We start from the raw sequence: 23,194 nt of genomic DNA on the forward strand, positions 1-23,194 counted from the left end.
CCGCGCGGGGCCGCCTCCGCCAATGGGAAGGGGGGCCTGCCGTGACTCCGCCCCCCAGCGCGAGCTGAGGCCGGGGCTGCGGGTGAGTGGAAGGGGGTTGCGCCGCGCGCTCTGGGCTGAGGGGCGGGATGGGCCATGCCCCCCCCTCCTCCGCCCGGATACCCGCCTCACGAGCAGTACCCGGTAGAGCCCCCCCTTCCTTCCCTCCAGGGGGCAGCGGCACCTCGTGGGGCCTGGCCCCAGCAGGCCGGGGCTGGGGGGCGGGAGGGAGCAGATCATAAGGTGCATGGACACCCCCCCCCCCATCTCTATCTCTGTGCTCGGGGAGGAGCCAGGTGCCGTGGCTGGGACTAGCCCCGACAGCCTGTGCAGGATCCTGGACTTTCTCCACCCTCCGCCGGGGAAGCCCTTCAGCCCGGGCCGCTTGCGGGTGTGTCTCCCGCTGTCGCGGAGGGCTCCCCTCGCTGGCCCCATTCAGGCTCCTCTCATCGGATCTCTTTCCTTGTTGCCTTTAGGAGATGGACGTTTAACCTCGTAATGAAGGGGAGCGACCCAAGAGGTGTATCATGAGGCTCACGCAGTTGGTGCCCCGCCAGCTCCCTGTGGGATTGTTCTCCCTGAAATGCTACTGTCCCTTGGTGTGTCACCCTCGAATGTTGTGGGCAACTCCAAAGAGCTTTTCAGGGTGTCCCAAAAATATACCGAGTCTGCTCAGATTCCTGGGCCAGAGACTGCAGTGCACGAGGCTGAGGCCTTTCAGCTCATCGCAGGGTCTCTATAAGTTACATAACAGAGACTTGAAACAGATTGACCCTGCCAGCTCTCCTGAAGCTATCAGGAAACATGAAGAAGAATCGGAAGATGGTGATGCAGATGAAGGCTTTGGAACACTATCTAATAAATTTTCTTCTAGAAAATATTTTCACAAAACAACATCAGAGTTGCAGAACTTAAGATTTCAAGCAGAGGAGGGAGAGGAGGAAGAAGAGCCAGAATGGAAACCTAGACGTGGTCGTAAGAACACACCATACTGGTACTTCCTGCAATGTAAGGCACTGATAAAGAAAGACAAGGTTGGTTTCTCAGGTCTTGTAATCACTAGAGTAGTTAACGGCGTTTGATGATTATGGGGCAGTATGATCTATTAGATTGGTTGTGAGACTGAGAGACAAAAATTCTGAAGTAGCATTAAAGCCCAGGACACTTTGCCTACTTCCTTATATACCTCAGTTTCCCCAGGATTAATATCTATCTACTTAATTCACAGGGGCGTTGAGAGGATTAATTCATCAAAGAGTGCAATGTGCTATATGAATGCTAAATGGTGTTTAGTGGCTGGTGAAATCCTAATAAAAGTGCTGAGCAATGAACACTAGTCTATATTAGCAAAAAGAAAAGGAGTACTTGTGGCACCTTGGAGACTAACAAATTTATTTGACCATAAGCTTTCATGAGCTACAGCTCACTTCATCGGATGTAGCTCATGAAAGCTTATGCTCAGATAAATGTGTTAGTCTCTAAGGTGCCACAACTACTCCTTTTCCTTTTGCGAATACAGACTAACACGGCTGCTACTCTGAAACTAGTCTATATTAGAGTATCTTAATAAACAGCACAAAAATGACTACTAGTGACTGATCAGTCTTGTGGCCTCTGAAGAGCACAGGAAATACAGCATTTTCATACTTCTTGAACCAAGTCATCAGTAAAGGTCAAAAGCACAGTCCGGCTCTATTATTTTTTGTCCAGATGCCATGTTTAAAAGTTCTTCTTTTGTTGGACTTGTTGCCCCAGTGACTTTGACATCTGGGTCAAGGAAACATGGTAGTTGTTTCTGGACAGTGAGTAGGGAGAGGAAGAAGTTCATGCAGGGACCACCACAAACATACATAGATGCTGTAATAGAGACATTAAAAGACCTGAAGAAGAGCTTTGTATAAGCGTGAAAGCTTGTCTCTTTCACCAGCATAAGTTGGTCCAATGAAAGCTATTACCTCACCTACCTTCTCGCTGTAAAAAGCATCAGTCCATCGTGATACCATCTGGAGAAATACACTACTACTAAGATGCAAAGTATACTAATACAAAAAGTGCAACAGTACAGTCCTGGTGCATGCCCTTTCTAGTGTGCTTGTTGCTTCCATCAACTCTGGTGCAGGAAAACACCCTGAGCTCAGGTACTAATTCCCTGTTCAGTGGCTCTCTACCTCACCTTTTGCAGTTCTTCATCCCAAGCCCTGCAGCTCTCTGTCCCATCTCTACTGTGCAAAAAAAGTCAATTTGCTCACCTGGCATCAAGTCCTTTCTTGTAGGTGAGAAATGAGGCAAACAAATGCTAATCCATGTCATGTGAATGTTCATTCACTTCCTGGTCTTTCTCCAGGCTAGCATGGTCTGTGAGTATTGCATAACCATACTTGGATTGTATGCTTTTGGGGGGCAGAGAACTGTCTCTTTGTTCTGTGTTTGTACAGCACCTAGTACAAGGAAGTCCTGGTCCACGACTGGGGCTCCTAGGTGCTATGGTAATATGAATAATAAATAATGATAATTGCTCTTAACCTCTGAGTGGGAAGGAGAGGGCCTCTCACTAGTCACCCCTTTAGGCAAAGGAATTATGATGACATTTCTATGGCTTCATAAGGAATGGAGGGAGAGTGGTTTCTATTCCAAGGTGAGATATAAACATGCACCCCTTGTCTCATCATAGTGGTGTCTCCATATTTGTATATGTATCTGTTTTATTAAATGTTAGTTAAGGAACTGCTTCTCTTACCTTCTCATCTTTGTCTCTCCTGTCTGTAGCTGGCAGAGGCTCTAGAGCTATTTGAGGTGCAGATGCTGAAGGAAGAGCGTCTGAAGCCAGAGGAGAGCAACTACACTGTTCTGATTGGTGGCTGTGGCAGGGTCGGCTATGTGAAGAAGGCATTCAGACTTTACAACGATGTAAATATTATAGCTGTTTCCCTAAGAAAGGGGCCAGGGTCACTGGCAGGTAGTACAGTGTGGGGTCGTTCATGAATTAAAGTATGCCCATTCACGTTCTGTCCCATAGAAAGATGTCATTCTGGAGATGCTTCCTCCAAAATGCCTTTCCATGGATGTTTCCACTTTGCTTGGGGACGCAGAAGACTGGAGCTCAAGAATTTACTGTCGCCTTGAATCGTACATGTTGTATCTAATCTATTTTAGGTTTTCCTAATGTGCCTATCTCCATGGTATCTGTACAAGGTGGAACTATTTTTTAACTTAATTCTGGGCTCTTTATTTAATATTATTTCCTTAACTTTTTTTTCCTCTGAGAGTAGATGAAAAAACGGGGTTTAGTCCCCACAGACGCTACATACACAGCCCTCTTCAATGCCTGTGCTGAGTCGCCATGGAAAGATTCGGGCCTGCAGAGCGCGCTCAAACTACGGCAAGAACTAAAGAGCAAAAATCTGGAGCTGAATCTGATAACATATCATGCTCTGCTGAAAGTATGTGCCATCTGCTCAGATCTCAGGACATGCTTTGACGTACTGAAGGTAAAGAGGAGTCTCTTCTTGTACTATACATATCTCCATCTCTAATCAAAGCACTTTAGGGAAGCATGTGGCTTTCCTTGCAGACAGATTGTAATTATGCATTGTTATATTAGCCTTTAAACTTGGAAGAATAGATTGGTCCTTTTAAAAAAAAAAAATCACTCTTTTGTGCTTGCGTTGAGTTGTGCAATCAAACTGGGTAGGTAGTTCGATATCTTAAGTATTCAGTTTAAACAGACAAAAACCGGATTTTGCAGACTCAGACTTCAAGGTTTTGAAATTCTGCTCTTAAGTATTAAGTGTTGTGTAAAGGTCAGGTTTACAGTCCCCTTTTTTACAAATGTGCTTTTGCCCCTATTGCAGCTCCCCCTTGAAAGGCTGACAGTGGAGCAGCTGAGTGGTTCCTTCCATATCCCACCCAAATTTCCTACACTATATAGTATCTTATATATACAAATTTCCTTATAGTATCGTCAGCTGGGACAGGCTGAGATTGGAGTAGCTGTCAGATGTTTTTCTCTTTTCTACAGCCATCATTCTGCTTAAAATACTTGGAGTCCTTAGACCTCCCATTCAGTTTGCTGCAGATGTGTCTCCAAAAAGTGATTCCATTGAGTAGCAAGAGAGGCAGTACTTTCAATTAAGGAATCAGCTGCTGAATAAGCTGCCTTGGTAACTGTAAGCTTCCTTTTCCTTCTCTAGGAAATTGTGCATAAAGGCCATGCTGTCACCACAGAGACCTTCAGCTTCCTTCTCATGGGCTGCATAAAGGACAAGGAGAGTGGCCTCAGATATGCCTTGCAGGTCTAGCTCTATCCTGTGTTTTGCCATTAAAGTATTCCTTCATGTAACTCTTGTATCTGTAACTTGGGATTGGAACCTGCTGGGGGGGGAGGGCGCCTTTGGAGCTGGTGGAGGTGGAAGGTGCTTAAACTGTAAGCTCCTCAGTCAGGCTCCTTATTTGATGCCCATAAAGTGCCATGTGCACTACAGGATTGTACTAATCATAGTTTGGATGGGTCTCCAGTATCTGGTGTGGAGGTCTTTTCTGTTGAGGAAGTGTATTCATTCCCATTTGTGCAGCTAGAAACCCTGATGGTGGGCACCTAAAATGTTACAATAATTGGGTCTAAATATGACAGATTACTTCTGGCTAAAAATATCTCACTACTTTAATGCTGTACACATTTCACATACATTAACTCTATCTAAGCTTCTCTACCTTTTTCCCTTTCAAAACAGGTTTGGCGACAAATGATTAAATTGGGAATTAAACCTCATGGTTACAATTACAATTTGATGCTCCATGCTGCAAGGGATTGTGGAATAGGTGACCCAGTTGTGGCTTCTGACTTGTTGCTAACAAGCACAGATGAAAACCGTACTCAAGTAAAGCTCATATCGGGTAGGCGGGGTCAAAAGGTGAAAGGTCAGAAAAGGAAGGGAGCAGACAGTGGAATTTCTACCCAGCTGGATGTGGAAACCATGGAAAAACAAATATTTCAAGAAAATTCCAGGAAAGCTGAGAAACATTTAATCAACCATGAAGACAAAGTGAGTGAGGTTCAGGCTGAGCCAGGAACTGGATTGGCTGGAATCACCAATAAGACAGTAGAATGCAGTAGGACTGGAGACTTCAGTAGAAACCAGGCTATTTCAGATCCACCTCAAGCAAACCAAGGTCAATTTGTTGAGCCTGCTTGCAACCTGCCCAATTTGTTGGACTTGAAAATCTCCAGTAAGAACTTGGTTTCCTTAGGGACGATAGCAACGCCGTCCGATAGGCTGGCTTTGATGGGGAACATGGAAGGGTTTTTGAATAAAATGAAAGAGGACAATGTGGCACCCAACATTAAGACTTTCACGCTGTTGGCTGAGCTGGTTGAACCTCTGAGCCAGTCAGAATCCTCTTTATTGACCGTCCTGGATGAACATAAAGTGAAAGTAGATGTGACCTTTTTTAATACTTTGTTGAGAAAGAAGAGTAAACTGGGAGACCTAGAAGGTGCAAAGGTGAGAATAAGAGCCCCTAAATGATGACTATACTGCAAACCCTTATCTTCCTACTGGAGTTGTGTTAGCTGCCTTTTAACCTCTGAGGAGATCAACTCTCCACTCACAGCAGAAGGCAGAGAATCCTATATTCTCTCTCCCACCCCATAAGTGACCCTTAAAGTACTTATTGGAGCCCTGAGGTTTCTGTTGCATTCTCAGATAGGAGCCTTCTGTCTAAAGAGAACTATAGGTGGAACTTCTTTTGGAAACCATCAGTGCTGCACCATAAATCATCTAGAACGGTCTATGAGTACTCAAGTATTTGTTTTACAGGGCATGCTGACAGCTCTAGTTCAGAGGGGAATATCACCCAACATACAGACGTTCTGTAACTTGGCAATAGCCTGCCGCAGAGAGAAAGATGGACTGCAGTTACTTTTGGACATGAAGGTACAAAAACTTCAGCTCTGGCTACTGGAAAGTGTTATTACTTTGTTATTGGGACAGGAGTAATTGTGGGGTTCCTTCAGTCAGTGATTCTATACCTTTCTCTATATGAGCTTTCACTGAGGCTAAAGTAGCTGAACCCCCTCTAGTCAGATCTTCTGCAACTCCTTTGTGGTACAGTATCCTAGCTTAATGCACAGGTCATGGGAAGGAGGACTGGATTGTAAACTTACCTAATACTGTACAGGTAACCAAAAACATAATAGGAAAGGCAGCTGCACTCCCTAGGCAATGGGCCCTTCCCTCTTATCTGTAGTGGAGTTGTGACATGTGTCTCCCAAAGTGCATGTTGGCAGGCAAAAGTATTTATGCTTCAGCTCTTGCACTCTTAGCCTAAGTGGTGATGTGACTTGCCAGCACTGAGGTCAAATAATAACACTGGTCAAAGATCCTCCATTAAGATGTGCTCATATCTCTCAGGCAGAAAGGTCTGTAGAGATCAGCTCTGTAGTAGATAGCAGGCACTAGCAATTCTGCCACTGATGTGTTTTCAGAAGTCTGGGATTACTCCTAACACCCACATCTACAGCACCCTTATCAATGCAGCGGTGAAGCAGTTGGACTATACTTACCTCACAGAAATCCTACGAGACATGAGAAAGAACCAGGTCCCCCCAAACGAAGTTGTCATACGCCAGCTGGAGTTTGCAGCTCAGTATCCACCTCAGTTTGACAGGGTAAGTATCACAGTCATTTATTAACTGAGTAAGGCTGAAGTGAACATTGTAATGTGGAAAAACACAGATGAGACTAAGCTCTTTTGGATAAGGACTGTCTGTGTTTATAATGCCTAGCAGGAGAGTGAGTAATTTTTAAGATCTCTACCTTTCCTCCCTGCCTGAATAAATTTATATCTTCCTCATTTACCACCTGTTTTAGCATCAGCTGAAATAGTGACAGTTAAGAGTCAAGTGCACCTGCCAAATATTTTCTATATTGGCTTAGTAGTGGAATATTCTGTCTTCCAATTTGCAAAATCAGAGCAGCCTAGTTACTCTTCCAAAGTATAACACGTACTATTGGGTTTTTACTTGCAGTATAAGTCAAAGAACACGTACCTGGAGAAGATTGATGGGTTCCGAGGCTACTATTTCCGCTGGCTGAAAGCAATGGTAGCAGAGGAGACTCCACACCCGTGGGCAAAATACAGAACTTCAGCAGCCAAGGGCAGTGCAGAGGACATGCAGCCACAGGGCACCATGGAACAGTAACTATTGAGAGCAAGTCAGTATTTTCCATGTGTGGAATGTGCACTATTTCAGATGCTGGAACTACCTAGACAGAGGAATTTGGAGGGCTGTTTCCTTCAGGTGCCTTATAGTAGGCACCACTGTACTTGTATGTTCTGACTATTTTAATAAAGTACCATCTCAACAGAAGAAATAAGGGGGTAGTCATAGTGTAGCTTCCCACTACTGTTAAACAGATGCTTTGTTAGTAGTCGCACACGTGTGTTAGAGGTTTGAATTGCCAGAGTTGTTCGAAACAACTTAGTGGTTCTCTAATTCATCTGCAGAGGTAGATCATAAGGCAGGTTTTGATTCCATCTGCCTCTGTGTCCAGGCATTACTGAAGAAGAGGACCTTTAGACCTGAACAGCAACCAATGTCTACTGCTCCCTAGGAGAGGAAACTAACATCACCCCTAAAACAAAAGCAACAAAGGAAATGAAGTAAAAAGTAAGAGGATTATCTCTTTTTCAAAGGCCAAAACACTTATTAGATGCAAATGCTTTCCTATTACTTTTCCAGAGAAGCATTTCCTGCTGTTTTTAGGAACGATACACTGATCACATGTGGCAGAGGAGATGGAGAACTTAAAATGCTTAACACTAACAGCTGCTTGTGGAATACAGCTGCTAAGCATCTGTAATGTGAATGACAAACCTAAGGCCAGTTCTTGGCTCAAATAGGAGACGACAATACAGCTTTGACCCTGTTACTTTCCTTACTGTTTGCCAAGGGTGTGATTATCCATGAAATTAAGTACTCAGTTTGTACCTCCATGCTATCTCACTAACTTACAATGCAATTCTTGTTAAGCAATTTATTGAAAGCTGCCTTACCTTCCACCTAGAGAAGCTTTCAGGGCTTGAAAGTTGGCAGTCTGGGACTTGCTAAATTTAGTAACAGAGCAAAATTCCAAACCCCAGGAACTCATTCCTAACAGAAAGCTGTAACCCAGGGAGAATGAGGAAGATTGACTTTCCAATGGTACAACACACAACCAGGCCAGCTAGCCTCACTAGTACTGAAATTTGAAGTAACAGAAAACCTGTATTGAAGTTTGTACTAGTTTCTGTCTACCTGCCTCCCTATCTTGCTTTAGTGAGTCACTTTGTAATTAAGGACACTACTATTAAAGACAAAAGGATAGTTGTACAAAGTCAGCTTTCTGGGTATGGCATAGAGTTGTCACTTGTTAAGGAGTACACCCCATTCACAGGTGCCTCTACTACTGACAATACAGCTCTGCTGTAAGAGCCATATGCCATTGTGTGTGTGTGTGAGAGAGAATGTGTAATTAATCTTTGAACCTTGTCACAGGACTGTGCCACTCCACTGTGGGGGAGGTAAAATTTTATTTTAAAATAAAATGGATACACAAGACTAATCAAAATCACTCACTACTGCATTTTATGATCCAGGTGGACATATTGCTGTTCAGACTGTTAAAGGAAGCTTGACTCACTGCAGGGTTTATACAAGACAATTATAGCAGTAAAAGTCCATGATGTGGAATCAGCACTTTTCAGAACCTCAAAAGAAGTGTCCAGTTTTTAAAGATTTCACCCTGAGCAGCCTCTGCATCCACAGTGAGTGCACTCAATGATTCTCCCCTATAAAGCAAAAACAAGCTTTAGTCACCACATTCTAGATAAGTTACTTTATATAGAGAACAAGTATTCTTAATAAGCTAGTGCAGTATGCTATGTCTCAAACAGGGGAAGTCCTCTGAAGCGTCCATAGCTCTAAATTTCCTGCTACTCTACATACAGTCTCCACCACCGCTTTACACAACATTATGCGGAGGAATCAGGCATTACTATAAAAACAAATGGAAGTGAATATTCCATCAGCAAAGATTATGGAATCCTACAAAACTAGGTTTGGCCAAGAAGTGGATCACTGGGACTCTGCTGTCTGGAACTATGAATAGAAAATTCAAGGGATAGTCACTGGACCAGTTAAAATCTGGAACTATCAGTTTTCCTTTCTACTATACAAATTTTCATCTAAAGCAGTGGGAGCTTCTGCACTATAGCTATGTTCCAAGCTCAAGTTATCAAGAAGAAAGGGAACACATCAGAAACTAAACAGTTGTATTTCCTTTTGGGTATTTTAAGATTCACTGCACTTTGCCACAGTCAAATCCCTCTCAAAAATAGCTCAGTCTGACTTGCAGGGGACAAGGACCATTCTTTGTTCTGTATTTGTGTAGCGCCTAGCACAATCAGGTCCTGGTCTAGGACTAGGGCTCCTAGATGCCACAGCAATACACAAAATTAGGCTCAAGACACTACGTATAGGAAGTCAGTGCTCTGGTCTCAAGTGTTGTTCTAGCACCCTAAACACTGCACCAGAATTTTAGTTGGTTAAGTGTGACAGTAACTGGGGTAAGTCTGTATTACCCCCTTAATGTCATTTTCATGGGCAAATGCTTCAGGAAACAAAGGAAAAACAGAGGATAGCCACTTAACAGCAGAATCCAGTGATAAGGAAACTAGAAACTGATACTATTGTCAAAGGTAGTAGGGGAGATATCATTCCGGTAAGTCATAACTGCTGGCTCAAAATGCAAGCAAGGAAAATAGCATTATAGCAAATAAAAAATTCATACCACTTCCAGCTTGCTTTTTGGGACCCTGCAAATGCAGTTAGTTCCAAAGTTGGTATCCCGAGTCTGGATACAGCGCAGGCAGCAAAGGTTCTCATAACCCTGTTTCTTCCACTTTGCAATCAGGTTTTTGTCAGCATATCCTTCTCTGATACAGTATTCATACAGTTCTGCACGAGAGAGGTGACTGGTCAGCACCACAGAATTCTCAATGAATAGTTTATTTAAAAAGTTTTAGTCTTTACACTGAATCTAGTTCTCAGTGTCTGTATTTGCTAGCAAGTCGAACTAGCAGAGGGAAAAGTCACTTTTTGTTTTTTTAAAGAACAATTATTTAATCTTTTCCCATCAATAATCTAATTCTGGTTTACACTCACTGGCTAATGACTCAGACAGTCCATCTGGAAGCTGTGATCTCTTCATCTCAAGAGCAAATATTTAAGCTTTTTACCTCTGCTAATAGCTTTTCTCTTATAGAAGAGATCAAAGATGTAGCGTGTTTTCTGGTGATGAATTCTGAAGATGGGCCAGAGGGATTCTACCTTCCTCTTCCCTTCATGAGGCTCAGTCTCCGCTGAGGAAAGAGGGCACAGAAGTCAGATTTTGCTGTCAGTGACCTGCAAGTTATTACAGCAGTATATATCCTAAAAAAGCACCATTATTCTGAGAAAAAAAATGTAATTTTAAAGGGGCCTGGGGAAATAGTAAAAAACAAAATTCAATGGAGAAAAAACACACAGGAGGTATTTAACTCTCATGCACTCCCGTTGGAAAGAGAGTCAGAGAGCTAAAGGGATGATGGTAAGGAAAATGCAGGTATAATGATTGGATAGGACAGGCACATCTGAATACCCATGAAACCAAGAGTGACAGCACAGACTGGAATCAAACACTGCTGGTCTTTGCAATGCAAGCTTCCCCCTGCACATAGTTATACCAGTGTGCTTTAATTCTGGCCTATAGTAGTCCTTAGAGGTTGGGTGGAGTACTACTGATTCAGAAGAACATTCGTTTCATTTGCAAATCAAGCCATAGATCCAGAGATGATCCACATAACTCATTCAGTCATGTTTCAACCCCACGTGTCTTAAATTAGAATTAGGAATTTGTCTTCTAGGGGTAACTTTCAATGCAGGAAATTAACACACTAAGTTACCACCATCAAAGTGTTTCATCATTATTAGCCCCTACTGAAAACAGATTTAAAAAAAACACACTTGCTGTCCTTTTATAAAACGTGTATCCTGAAGCTCTTAAGGTTTGTACAATCACAGGGTCACATGCTAACCAGCATCTGGCTTCATAACTTACCTTCTCTCATTTTTTGATCCAGCTCATCCAATGTTGGTTCAATCAGTTCCCAGCCATCCGGAGGAGCTTTCCTGCTTCTCTTTACTTTGGGCATCTTCTCAAAAAAGGCTCTTCAGGAGACAAAAGCAGGTCAGGTTTTAATAGCACTCGTTTCCAGACATCATAAAGTCATTGTGCCCCCCGCTGCAGGGAAAGAAAAGAAAAAAAAAAAAAGCATAAGGAAGCCCGTGAGACTTTTCAGGATTATTTTGACTCCCTTGCTGTCATTACTCCTTTTTCAATGATAAAGATAAAGGTGTTTTTTTTTTTTAAATTTAGAGATAAATGAAACTAAGGAACAAAACCAACACTTTTTTTTTAATACAATGAATAAGTGTTTAACGTGTTACCAGTGTATAGGAGGGAGTGCGCCTTTCCTAACTGCCCTTATAATTCATCACATATTTCTTCACTTTTGGGGGCCAGCTAGGGAAGGTTTCCCAGTTAATAGTACTTTGAACTGAAGGCATTAGAGAAAAGCAAAGACCTATTTATTATGCTTCACAAACTACTATGAGATACATATGCATCATAACTGCCATTGTAATGACAGAGAAGCCAAATAGCACCCAGCAAGTCAGTGACAAAGCTGGGATGGAAATCCCAGAGTTTTAGCTCCCCTCACACTTGCTTTTAACCACAGAACTGTGGCCACAACCATTATACACAAATATTGTGAAACCACCTAGCCAAGTCAAAGAAACCCCGAGTTTAAACATCCAGGGCTGGGCTGAAAGCTAGTCATACCGACCAGTGGTTGCTGCGTGTACCTAGGGGACTATCTTTGTACGAGACCCAGCCCAGACGCCCCAAGGGATGGTCGAAGCGGGCTGGCTGGAATAAGGAGCAGGCCCAGATAAGGAGCAGGCGCGGGTCTCTTGTTGCTAGGCTCGAAGGGAGAACGTGTCACCCCTTACAATGGCCTGGTACCCCCTGACCTACTCTCATCCCGCCCAGCAGCGCGTCGGGCAGCGCAACGCGACCCACAGCCGCCCCAGGGGATATCACCCTCCCTGAAAGAAGGGAGCTCACCTGCCAAATGGGGAGAGAAAGACGATCACTATTTACTGCTTCCGCCTGTTCAAATCCGTCGCTCCCCTATAACGTCACAAGCAGCTGGGGGTCCTTCCGTTGCCTAGTCGCTTTAATGACCTAAACTCACTCGCTGTTTTCTGGGCGGGGAGCACAGCAATCCGCGTGTGCATTTGGTGTCCATCGCAACGCCTGTAAGGAATCTCCCTCTCCTCCCCCTTCCCGGGCGGTGGGTGCGGAAGGAAGGAGCAAGGACAGGCCTCCCCACTGGTGCCGTGAGCGAGGTGCCATGGGAAGCTAGGGGCTCGGTTTGTACTCAGGCAGTGCCGCCGGTAGCCCTGGTGCTGGGGGCCTCGTGCTCCAGGGCCAGGCTTGGTGACTGGGCTGAGGAGGGAGCCGCGCGCTGGGGCTGCGGTTTGCGGCTTCCGCTTCCGGGTCGAGGACTGGAGGCTGGGGGGGACTCGCTGCAGCTGCTGCCGGAGCCGCCATCGCCGCCGCTATGCCTAAAGGAGGTGAGGGAGGGGCGGATGAGAGGAAACAGGCCCCAGGAACGGGGGGCCTAAGGGGGGGCCAAGCCCTAAATCCCTGAGGGAGGGCTATAAGCCCCCAGGAGCGAGGGGGCTAAGGGGGGGCAATCCCTAGGTCCCGGGGGGAGGGATATAAGCCCCCCACGAGAGGTGGGATAAGGGCGGGCCCACGCTCTAGGTCCCTGGGGGAGGGGTATAAGCCCCCCAGGAGCAGCGGGGTTAGCGGAGGTAACACTTAGGGCTCCGGGGAAGGGGTGTAAGCCCCCCAGGAGTGATGGGATCAAGGGAGGGCCCAAGCCCTGGGGGAGGGGTATAAGCTCCCAGGAGCGATTGGGTTAAGAGGGAGAGGCAAGCCTCAGGTCCCTAGGGGAATGAAGCGGTGGGTTTTGGGGTGCAAGTCCCCATGGACTGATGGACGGTTCAGGGGAGTACAAGCTTGAAGTCCATGTGTTTGATGGGAGAAGCATGAGGGGGCATAAGCCCCTGGGAACCTAGGGGTGTGTGCAAGCTGTAGGGGTACTGTGCGCAGGGGAAAAAGTAGTGGGACTGGTGGCCCATAGCAGATCTAGTGCAGAGTGATGGGTTTTGTTCTGCACTGGGGAGGAGGCTGGCATTTGTTGAGCATGGAGAGTATGATGGGTGCTGTACTGAATACATGAGGCACTGAGCTCACAAGCTAAATCGGGCACAGAATGCAGTTCCCATGTACCCAATATACTGGCTGATGGGGCCTGTTTCAAAGGGATGCTGATGGCATATGGTTCTTTAAGATTCTTCTTTCAGTGGATTAATATTTGAGAGGCCTCTGTGGATATGTAGAAAGGATCTAAAGGAAGAGAAGGTGGTTACTTGCTGTGTAAGAGACAGTACAGAAGAAGACACACAGATGACTTTTAATGTATCATTTTAGAGTTTTTAGTGGCTCCAAACCCACCACCATAATAGCTTTACTCACAGCATCTTTCTGTTATGCAGCGGGTACCAACCTGCCTGCGTGTGATACAGGAGAGCTAATGAGGGAATGAGAGGCCATCAAGTCTGAGCTGGATCCACCCAGATCATTCTCTAGATGCACTAAATCTGTCCACATAATTGGCTCTGGCGTACTTTGTATGGAATCTAATCTTACTATGTTAATGTCAATTATTATTCCCCATTCTGCCCTTCGTGTAGTCTCTGCCAATTTACTTTATTAGTGTCCATTAAGTGAGTTTGTGAATTGTTGCCAGACTGTGAGAGAATTCTTTAAGCATCAAATACAGTATTTCTCCCCCCCGTCTTTAATATCATGAGATTTGTTTCCCAGTTTTTTTATACAGTTTCTTTGATGTCTTGAGCTAGGCCAGATATCCTTCATACCAGTTTGTACTATATAAAACTGTTGCTAGATAAAGAAAAGGATCCAGACTTATTTGTATTGATGCTCACAATTATTTTTGTAATGAAAACTCAATCAATTCAATTTTTCTCATTCCAAATTCATCACACAATTCTAAACATGCCCCTCAAGTTTGTCTGTGGCTTTGCAGGGTGAAACCCTGACCCCATTGAAATCAGTGGATGTTTTGTCATTTACTTCGGGGGGTCAGCGTTTTGCCTGCAGTGTTTGGTAGCAGACTTGGATTTAATCCTGTCAGAAATAATTAACAAAAACCCCAGCTGCATATGTTATAAATACATCTTGCTCCAAAAGGATCCACTCAGTGAATGCTCTTCTCTTTTCTGTAATGTGTGTGTGTGTGTAATTTTTTATCCTGTATATTCTGTAAAGAAATAGTGCTATTGAAGAAGTAGTTCCTAATGTGTTGGGGGGAGAGACCCTTTCTGCTGCACAAATATGAGCTTGTCTGCTAATACAGAACAAGTAGTTTCTGAAGTACTTCTCAATCTCTGTTTAAAGGCTGTAGAAACCAGGAGTTTTCCCATGTGTGTGTTTTTTTTGTTTTTTTTTTTTTAACTCATAGCTCCATAAAATTCTGCTAAGCTTAAATTCACATTAATAGTGATACTCTTATAAACTGAAATAAATATGTATTTAAAACCATGCCTAGTTTAGGCTCTGTGTGCCTTTACCATAATTTAAAAATACAATCATCTGTGGGTTTCAAAGTGCTTTGCAAAGGAGGATAAGAATCATTATCCCTATTTTACAGATGGGGAAACTGAGGCACAGAGGTGAAGTGACTTGCCCAACGTAATGCAGCAGGTCAGTGGCAGAGCTAGGAATAGAACCCAGGTTGCATGACTCACAGTCCAAAGCCCCTTACAGTCCTGCCTCCTTTACCATGAGCAAAGGCCTTCCCTACGCCCTCCTTGATGAAATATCTGCATACTAATGTGACTCAAGTCTCATCTCATTCTAGTTGATGAGATGATAGTAAAAGTATTGAGCGGTACAATACTTAATTCTTTGGTACAGGCTTGAATATAGAATGAGTAAAGCTTAGAACTAATAAGCTTTGCTCTTCATATCTATTGCTTTTGACAGCACCTAATGTGAAGACCAAAGGGTTACAGGCTAGTTTTATGTTTTGAAAAAGTACATTGAAATCTGCTGTTATAAGCTGACCTTACACATAAAGAAAACAAATGTCTGAAAATGAATCTGCCAGACAACAATAAGCCTAGTTACCCTGGTAGTATTGTAGCAGATCATTGTTTTAGATCATGTAGCCCTTCATGGTGTAGAATAACGCATAAAGTTTACATCATAGTAGTTACTTTGTACCTGTATCAGTCATGCCACACTTTTTTTTAAATAAGTAACCAATTTTGAATTGTAACTCTACTCTGGCAGCTCTAGTAAGCTGTGAGAAGAAAGGGTGGTTTAAAGGGGTGGATAAAAGTCCTTTAATGTACAGCACCATCTATCAGTGGCAGCAGACGCTCTAGTTGAAATCACAACTGAAAATCCGTCACCTGCTTTTTTAAGGTGAAGTGAAGGCAGCAGGCACATATAAGTTCCTTGAGTGAATATCACCTTTCAAGGCCACTAGTGTACAGAACCTCACCTCTCATGTTAGAAAACTTAGAAATGCAGAGGTGAAGGTGGCCATCAGGCTTCCTAAGATTTATGGGGAGGTGGCTCATTGAGCTCCCTAAGATTGGCTGGGAATTCTCCCTTCAAGCCTCCTACTTTTCTCATTTCCCCCCTTCGGATCGTCTAAGAGCTGCAGGTTCAAGGCTCCCTTCCTAGAGACATCTGAAAATCTGCAGTGATAAACAGGGTGAGGAAAGAGGATGGGGGGGAGGAGGTATGTTGGAGCTACTGAGTTATTGAGAGCCCTCCTCATGAACAGTTGTGCCCCCCCAGCCTTGGTAGGCTCCTCAAGACGACTCCTCCCACAGTCACAGTAAGTGGCTCAGCTCTGATCAAGAAAGCAGGGGTCGCCTGCCTCTGCTGAACCAACGTACTAATGCTGGTTGCCAAACTTACAGCCAAAAAAGGGACAGTTTTTTTCATGAACGTTTTCCAGTTATTCAACCAGCTCAACAAATTAGGTTAGTTAGGCACTAATGAACGTCTGAAGGGGAGTGGGGGCTCTCCCCTCATACAGATCTCAAGAAGTGTTCCCTTGATTTCTCGCCCCCGACCCCTTCCCCTCAAGGCTACCTACTGACCTCAGGTCAGTAAACAGGGAGGGATAAAGAGGTCAGAGGGATGTCCCATAGCTCCTGCCAGTGGCCCTCCTGAGATCTGCAGGAGAAGAGAACCCCCTCATGAACTGTTTGGCAAAAAAATAATTGCAAAGTACTTTTAATGGTCAGATTGTACTCTGAGCTCTGTGTCTGCAGGCAGAAAGGTAGAGACTGTTTTAAAAAAGAAAGCTCAGGTCTCCAGCAGTCCTTGGATGTCTTGTGCCAAGACCACGGGAGCTGCCATTCTTCAGGAAACATTAATAGTTTCAGTGATTTCACATCAATCAATTAACGTTTGGTGGTAGGTACCGGATCTCAGCCAGGGCAATCCATCCAGGGAAACTGATTTCATCTCTCATTTGTGTGTGTGTGTGTGTGTGTGTGTAGGGGCAGCGGGCAGCCAGGGAAAATCAGGGTTCTCGTAGAAACTCACTTACAATTGCTGTCACTCTCTAGTGTTTCTCTGGCAGCATAGTTAGAGTGCAGCGCCTTGCCGTGCAGGAAATGCAGAGTAAGGAGCAGTGGGATTTATATTTGGTTGCCAACCCAGGAAGTGAATCAGAGGCAACTGTGGATGTGGATGGAAGGGGAAGGATGGTGTTATTACTCACTGTCTGAGTCCTTGGAAGCATAATTCTCCTCATCCTTCTATAGCCTGACAGAACTGGGCTGCAGTGCCTGGTGTCTGTAGTAGCTGAGGGATGAGAACAGTAGTACCTACCTTGATGAGTGATGAGAACATACCTAGTGAACTACAGGCAAAGTTGAAATTGATCATAGCTTTTAATTGCTAACATGATGTAGATATACTTATGTAGATGATGGGCTATGTTCTTTTCTGGTGATGCCAGGTATAAACTGGGCCCTCTCAAATACAGACCATTGGATTAGATGGTCCAAGTGGGGCAGGCTTCCCTAGAATCTGGAGGGGGGTAAGTTAACTGCTGGGTGGTCTGAAAGTTTTTCTCAGAACACTTTTGTGGTTCAAGAACAGTTCTCTGTGTATTTATCCAAGGGCTCGAAGTGCTTGACTAAGGTCGGTGAATTATTGGGCTCCTTCTGTGTTCTTTTAGCTTTTACTGGAATAAGAACTGGTCTGTACCTTGCACAACCACAATCAAGAGAAAATGGGGGACAGGCTTTTGAATTTGTGGAAACGTCTCACTAAATCAGCTACTGACTTATTTTCTCATGCAGGTAGAAAAGGAGGCCACAAAGGCCGAGCAAGACAGTACACAAGCCCTGAAGAGATTGATGCACAGCTCCAAGCAGAAAAACAAAAGGCCAGGGTATGTGTTCTCTCTGGTCACATGCTTAGCAAGATAAACTGCTACTCTTATAGTTCAATTATTTGCAGTTCATGAGCAAAGGCCGCTTAGAGTCAAGTGTTGTAAATCATTCTGTCACCTGAATTACAATATGTGGAAAAGCTTTTATGTTGGGTTTGACAATCTGCTATTCTCCAGATTTTCTGTTGATGACCTAAAGTTTTAGAGCTGGATCTAGTTTGTAGTAATGTTTGGGCAGTTTCTATCAAAATCAAAGGGGTATCGAGCACTTGAAACCAAAGTCTGAATGTGTCCTTTATTCTCTGCCTCTGTGGGAAGTAACGTGAAACATAGAATACGGTAATCAAGTTACCTAGCGATGGATATCATATTGTATATAGAAAGCAGTGGAGTCTCTTATTGAGGACCCTGTTAATGCAGGTGATGTGAATAATGGGACACGTTTTGTGCCCTAAATATATCTTGCTCTTGGGTGCAATAAAAATAAAATTGATTATAGGAGACATGCCAATAATACTGACATTCTCGGCTATGTAGTTGTATCTCTTACCTGCTAATGTTTTTACTTCTTTTAAAGAGTCATTGCTAGAGGTTACAATTTCATCAGTTTACATTTTTTCTTAATCTCCTGTAAATTCACAGGAAGAGGAGGAGCAAGAAGAAGGGGGAGAAGGGGCAATAGGAGACCCCAAAAAAGAGAAGAAATCCTTAGATTCAGACGAGAGTGATGAAGATGATGAGGATTATCAGGTACCGTAACTCCCAATGCATTTAATGTAGATGAACACCCCATAGTCTCAATGTACAACCAACCTGCTAATCATTGATTTTTATTTTCCCCATGAATCTTCTGGCTCCTGAGCCCAGATTTATAAAGATGGTGGGATCTTTTAAAGTTAAACTTAGTGTGTGTCTCCTCCCAGTTAATCTTCACTCCGTTAATAATTTGTTCGTTGCTGTACACTGAAGTGGAAGAAACAGAGGTGGTAACTTTCATGATTAACAGTGGGGTTGAAAACACATGGTAAAGTAAAATACGATGTGGCAGCAGGTATATTCCCTGGTAATAAGAATTTTTTTAGTATCTGTCTAGGTTTGGTTTCAGAGGCAATGACCACATGAGCAAACTTTCTCCACCAGGACGCACATGACGAAGTCTCTTTGAGCCTTGACAGCTACAGAACTCATTGATAACATGCATGTCCTTTGTTTCTAAACTCCAGCAAAAGCGCAAAGGCGTGGAAGGGTTGATAGACATAGAGAATCCCAATCGAGTTGTTCAGACAGCCAAAAAAGTAACTCAGCTGGATCTGGATGGACCCAAGGAGCTGTCGCGGAGAGAGCGGTAACAATCCTCCTCCTCTCTTATAGCTTGAGATGTGTGTGTGCTGTTTGTTCCTAGAATAACGCTCTTCCCCCTGCAATGGCCAAGCCATGTAGTGCCAGTAAATCTGACCCTTTGGGAGGGAAGCTGATGTCTCAGTGAGGTCCTTTATTTATTTGAGCCCACTGTCACAGTAGGTGTGAAGATAATTATCAGGATTCACTTTGGATCCCAATTTCATTGGGTAGGAACTTACATGGTTAAGTAGAGCCAGCCTATGTTGGTGGCTGCCATCCTTCGTGTGTTAACTACTTATGCTAAAGAATCTGTAGTTAGCTCTGACGCTCTGAGCACCTTTCCCAGACCTGAAGAAGAGCTCTGTATAAGCTTGAAAGCTCGTCTCTTTCACCAGCAGAAGTAGGTCCAATAAAAGATATTACCTGGCCCACCTTGTCATCCTAAAATCAGGCAGCTTTGCGAAATGCATTGAGATGGGCATAAATGTTTGTTCCTCTGATAATTATTAGAATGATTATTAATTATTTGTGTTAAGCACCTAGGAGCCCTAGTCATGGACCATGGCTATCTAGTTTTCCTTTCTAAAAGCCTGATGTCAATAATCAGAAAAAACTGCCCCTGTGCATTAGCGCGTAGTGCCAGAAAAATACCATACTAAGGATCACCCTGTTAATTCCTGGTGTGGCGGGAGCCCTGGTATTGATGGGAGTGTGTTTTCCAGATTCCTGTGGTCAGAGTGAAGTTACTTGCCCCAGTGGACACTTAAATTTTGTTTTCAATCTTGAACTCGGTTGCCATTTCACATGTGAGTTTTTAGAGAGAAAAGTGCAAGTTTGATTCAATTCCTTCAGCTGGAGGACGGCTTGTGGGTAGGGCACTAGACTGGGAAACAGGAGGACTGTGCTCTGTTTTGACACTGTCCTGCTGTGGGATATTAGGCTAAGTCACAACTCTTTGTGCCAGAGTTTTCCCTGGCACAGTGGGAACAGAAACAATCCCTAATTCACTGGGCTACTGTGAGATACTTGGGTGTGGTGGTAATGAATGTTAGAAAGAAGCCTTTATTTAGGTATTCATTATATTGAATAGCTTTTCAAGCCAGAAGCCATCTTCAGCATGGTTCTTCCCAAGCCCCAGGACTACTTTGAAAAGGATTTAAACATTATTTTGATCTTCAGCCTCCTTGAATTGCTAGATCACTAACATGATAATTGGAGATTGAAATGACTGTATGCATTTGTGCTCCAAGATCAGAGGTCGATGCTGCTCGAGATCATGCCTTCTCTTAATCCCCTTTCTAACTCTAACGATACCTGTGTGTTAATTTGGATACCATGATGACTAGTGTATTTCACTCAAACAGAGAAGAAATAGAGAAGCAGAAAGCAAAAGAAAGATACATGAAAATGCACCTAGCTGGTAAAACAGAACAGGCAAAGGCAGATCTCGCTCGACTAGCCATCATCCGGAAACAGAGGGAAGAAGCTGCCAAAAAGAAAGAGGAGGAAAGAAAAGGTAAGGCTGTTACAATTATATTAATGGTTCCTCATTCAGTCCACCTGTAACTGCCCTCACCGACAGCCATACCACCAGGAGCTGTGATCTCAGTATCACAAGCGAAGTAGGCATAGTATTCACTTCCTAACAGTGCTGTTATTGTGTGCTGTTAAACAGCCATTCTGTTCAACCCTAGAGCCAGCTGTGTTTCGTCCTCTGCTTTATGCTGATTCATAAAGTGGTAGATTAGGTAGGCAGTGAGCAGGAAAAGTAAGGAGGGAATTGCTCTCTACACCTACAACGCTTCAGCTGAACAAGGAAAGGGACTTTTGTACACGTTCACACCAGCAGTTCAGTGAATTCCTTGCAAACAGCGTGGATATTGTTTATCAGAATTACATATGACATTACCTAAATGGCTCAGGGAATTGGTAATGGGATAAAGAGCTTTGCACCTCCAGCTCACAGGCTGACTCTTAATTCAGCTGAAGTCTCTAATGAACCAAAGTGGTGATGGGGGTTTGGTCTCAGTCCATTTCGCACTGCACAGATCTCTCCACAGCTGGCATGAATGACTGAGACCAGGGTCAGAATGGACCGGAGAGGTGGAATTCTCCTTTCACTCTGGATGTGGGCCCACCAGGAATTTTAGCATCTAAGGAGGGGGGTGACAGAGGGACACTTGCTAAGCTGCTATGTGTGTGGTGTGGCTAAATGGAGCTCCGTCTCTCTAGGGCCACTGAGACAGCACCAATTCCCCACATGCATCTGGAAACATTGACAAGTCTCTCTCTCTCTTTTTTTTTTTTTCCCCTCCCCCCTTCCCCCCTCCCACCCCCCCATTCCCACAGCAAAAGATGACGCGTCTGTGGCAGGCAAAAGACTGCAATCACTATCCCTTAACAAATAAGCACAGGACATGCAGGAGGAAGAATTCCAGGGAACTGTGCCTGGTGCCTGCCAGGAACTCTGCCATGTTGCATACCATGTAGGGTGTACTGCAACATCGAAGTCAAATTCACCTCCAAGAGACACTGACCGTGTGTTTGTCTTCATCTTGGCACAGAATTCCATTTTGGGTTGGGGGGGCAGCTGCTATCTTCGGGGCAGAACCGTGCTGAACAGCAGTTCTCTGTGTAACAGTTTGGAAACCTGAATGTTTTTGCTGTTTTTAGGACTAAGAACACATTAGGGGCAGGGTGGGGGAGCAAGGTGGGAGGGGAAATGCTTCATATGTTAGATTGCAAAACCTAGATTTGCTGTCAGCTTGGGGGTGGGGCATGGGGTCGGCAATCTTGATGAAAACCCAAAGGTCGGGGGGGTGTATCGTAAGGACCCTCTTCTGCAAACAAACAGCCCATGAAATGGAGCTGCAGAGTGTTGTAAGAATAGTCTGGAAGCCTAACTTCATGGCTGTTTTTCTGCAGTGCTGTTCATTCCCATTTTCACCCTTCACCCCCACCCTTTTCCCTCCTTTTTTCTCTCCTCTGACTAGGGATAGTGTCAGTTTTTAACCACATCATCCTTTGTTTAAAGCAAAAGCCTTCATTGATTGTACCAACATCCAGGTAAAAAGAAAAACTCAATAAATTTAAAAAAAAAAAAAAACCAACCCAAACGTGTATATTTGGCTGATTAAAATTTAAATTATCGTAAACGCTTTGCCCTTGTCTTTTGTGCATGTCAGCATGAAACTTCATGGGCACCGGGTGTGCTTCTGCGGGGTTTCCAGTTACAACAACTTGTGGGAGATGCCCAGTGCCTGTGAGCTATGATGGTGACTTGCTATTTCATGTCTCAGTTTTGCTCTGCTTTCCTGGCATTTTATGCCGCTTGCACTCTCAAAATGGAACCAATAGGACAAGGCTGACTGGAGCGTCTGGACTGTACCGACAGCTACAGCCTGAAGGTAACGTGCTTTCCCTGCTTGGCTCTTGTGGACTTCTCATTCGATCTGCTCTACACACACATTTGCCTAGTCTAGTGGAAGGGGATAATTGTCCTCTAGCTTCTTTCAATACATGTCCTCTTCAGTGTGGATAGAGCTAACCCTGGACTGTTACACCATTCAGAATTGGGTGGCATCAGAGTGGGGGTTAGTGTGGGGTTTCTGGAGGGAGGAAAAAGAGGGTGTATTTAGCATGGAAAGCCCTGACTTGAGTGTTTGTAGGGGGAGTGTGAGGTATCTGTGAAGGTTTGATCAGTGTCTGATAATCTGTCCTGCATGGAGTCTCCCATGTTAAACATCTGTCTCAAAAGTGTCTCTCAGAATCACCTGTGGTCAGACACAGTGGGGATGTAAACTCCAACAATCAAAAATGCCACTCAGCTACTGGGAGAGAGTTGTCCTCTAGCTGAGCGCCAGAACATGATCCTTGGAAGTCTGTATAAACGAGCAGGAAGCAATGCAGTGACCTGGCATTGCCTGGAGAAGGTGACGTTTAGAAGTGGACATGACTGGTTAAAATCCAATGGGAACGATCTTTTTTTTTTTTTCCCCCTTGTATCTTTAAGTGCTTTGGAAAGATAACGTGCCACACGCCACACACCACACAGCTTGTTATTCGCGTCTTTGAAAAGCCCCAACCTGTCTGGAAGCTGTGCTGAACTCAACCGCGAGGATGGCCCGCTGGAGGTGCAAGCTTTGGGTCA

The 23,194-nt window shown here is 44.3% G+C and overlaps 3 protein-coding genes across 4 annotated transcripts; 2 read left to right on the forward strand and 1 right to left on the reverse strand.

The window, feature by feature from the left end:
- Positions 1 to 3,307, forward strand: PTCD1 (pentatricopeptide repeat domain 1). Its single transcript, XM_043524545.1, has 4 exons — positions 1 to 82; positions 516 to 1,073; positions 2,806 to 2,946; positions 3,056 to 3,307. Exons 2-4 carry the CDS (start codon positions 567 to 569, stop codon positions 3,200 to 3,202), a joined length of 795 nt encoding a protein of 264 aa, XP_043380480.1. The 5' UTR covers positions 1 to 82; positions 516 to 566; the 3' UTR covers positions 3,203 to 3,307.
- On the forward strand, positions 3,056 to 22,070 carry PDAP1 (PDGFA associated protein 1). 2 transcript variants are annotated; one of them, XR_006284573.1, is made up of 9 exons: positions 3,056 to 3,174; positions 3,309 to 3,527; positions 4,230 to 4,331; positions 4,770 to 5,540; positions 5,856 to 5,972; positions 6,524 to 6,706; positions 7,067 to 12,442; positions 17,612 to 17,703; positions 18,346 to 18,392. XR_006284573.1 is itself a non-coding variant. In XM_037911337.2 (6 exons), the coding sequence occupies exons 1-6, from the start codon at positions 12,748 to 12,750 to the stop codon at positions 21,450 to 21,452; spliced, it is 546 nt and encodes a 181-aa protein (XP_037767265.1). In that variant the 5' UTR covers positions 12,394 to 12,747; the 3' UTR covers positions 21,453 to 22,070. The 2 variants fall into 2 exon arrangements, 1 of the variants encoding a protein (XP_037767265.1); XM_037911337.2 differs by lacking the exons at positions 3,056 to 3,174; positions 3,309 to 3,527; positions 4,230 to 4,331; ... (1 more) ...; positions 5,856 to 5,972; positions 6,524 to 6,706 and adding exons at positions 18,927 to 19,048; positions 20,409 to 20,560; positions 21,394 to 22,070 and having other exon boundaries at positions 12,394 to 12,760; positions 18,346 to 18,453.
- BUD31 (BUD31 homolog) lies at positions 8,592 to 11,279 on the reverse strand. Its single transcript, XM_037911338.2, has 4 exons — positions 11,178 to 11,279; positions 10,318 to 10,440; positions 9,870 to 10,036; positions 8,592 to 8,868 (listed from the first exon to the last, which is right to left on the reverse strand). Exons 1-4 carry the CDS (start codon positions 11,269 to 11,271, stop codon positions 8,818 to 8,820), a joined length of 435 nt encoding a protein of 144 aa, XP_037767266.1. The 5' UTR covers positions 11,272 to 11,279; the 3' UTR covers positions 8,592 to 8,817.
- Positions 22,071 to 23,194: the final 1,124 nt, after the last annotated feature.

Source organism: Chelonia mydas, chromosome 10 (genome assembly GCF_015237465.2).
Source record: "Chelonia mydas isolate rCheMyd1 chromosome 10, rCheMyd1.pri.v2, whole genome shotgun sequence".
NCBI lineage: Eukaryota > Metazoa > Chordata > Testudines > Cheloniidae > Chelonia > Chelonia mydas.

Bases quoted from the DNA above. Each gene is read 5' to 3' on its own strand.
- PTCD1 (XM_043524545.1), top strand. From the start codon at position 567: ATGAGGCTCACGCAGTTGGTGCCCCGCCAGCTCCCTGTGGGATTGTTC. The intron at 1,074-2,805 runs GTTGGTTTCTCA...TCCTGTCTGTAG, and splicing joins CACTGATAAAGAAAGACAAG to CTGGCAGAGGCTCTAGAGCT. The intron at 2,947-3,055 runs GTAAATATTATA...TCTGTCCCATAG, and splicing joins CATTCAGACTTTACAACGAT to AAAGATGTCATTCTGGAGAT.
- BUD31 (XM_037911338.2), bottom strand. From the start codon at position 11,271: ATGCCCAAAGTAAAGAGAAGCAGGAAAGCTCCTCCGGATGGCTGGGAA. The intron at 10,037-10,317 runs GTAAAAAGCTTA...TCTCTCGTGCAG, and splicing joins GAGAAAAGCTATTAGCAGAG to AACTGTATGAATACTGTATC. The intron at 8,869-9,869 runs GTATGAATTTTT...TTTGCTTTATAG, and splicing joins CAAAAAGCAAGCTGGAAGTG to GGGAGAATCATTGAGTGCAC.
- PDAP1 (XM_037911337.2), top strand. The intron at 17,704-18,345 runs GTATGTGTTCTC...GTAAATTCACAG, and splicing joins CAGAAAAACAAAAGGCCAGG to GAAGAGGAGGAGCAAGAAGA. The intron at 20,561-21,393 runs GTAAGGCTGTTA...CCATTCCCACAG, and splicing joins GAAAGAGGAGGAAAGAAAAG to CAAAAGATGACGCGTCTGTG.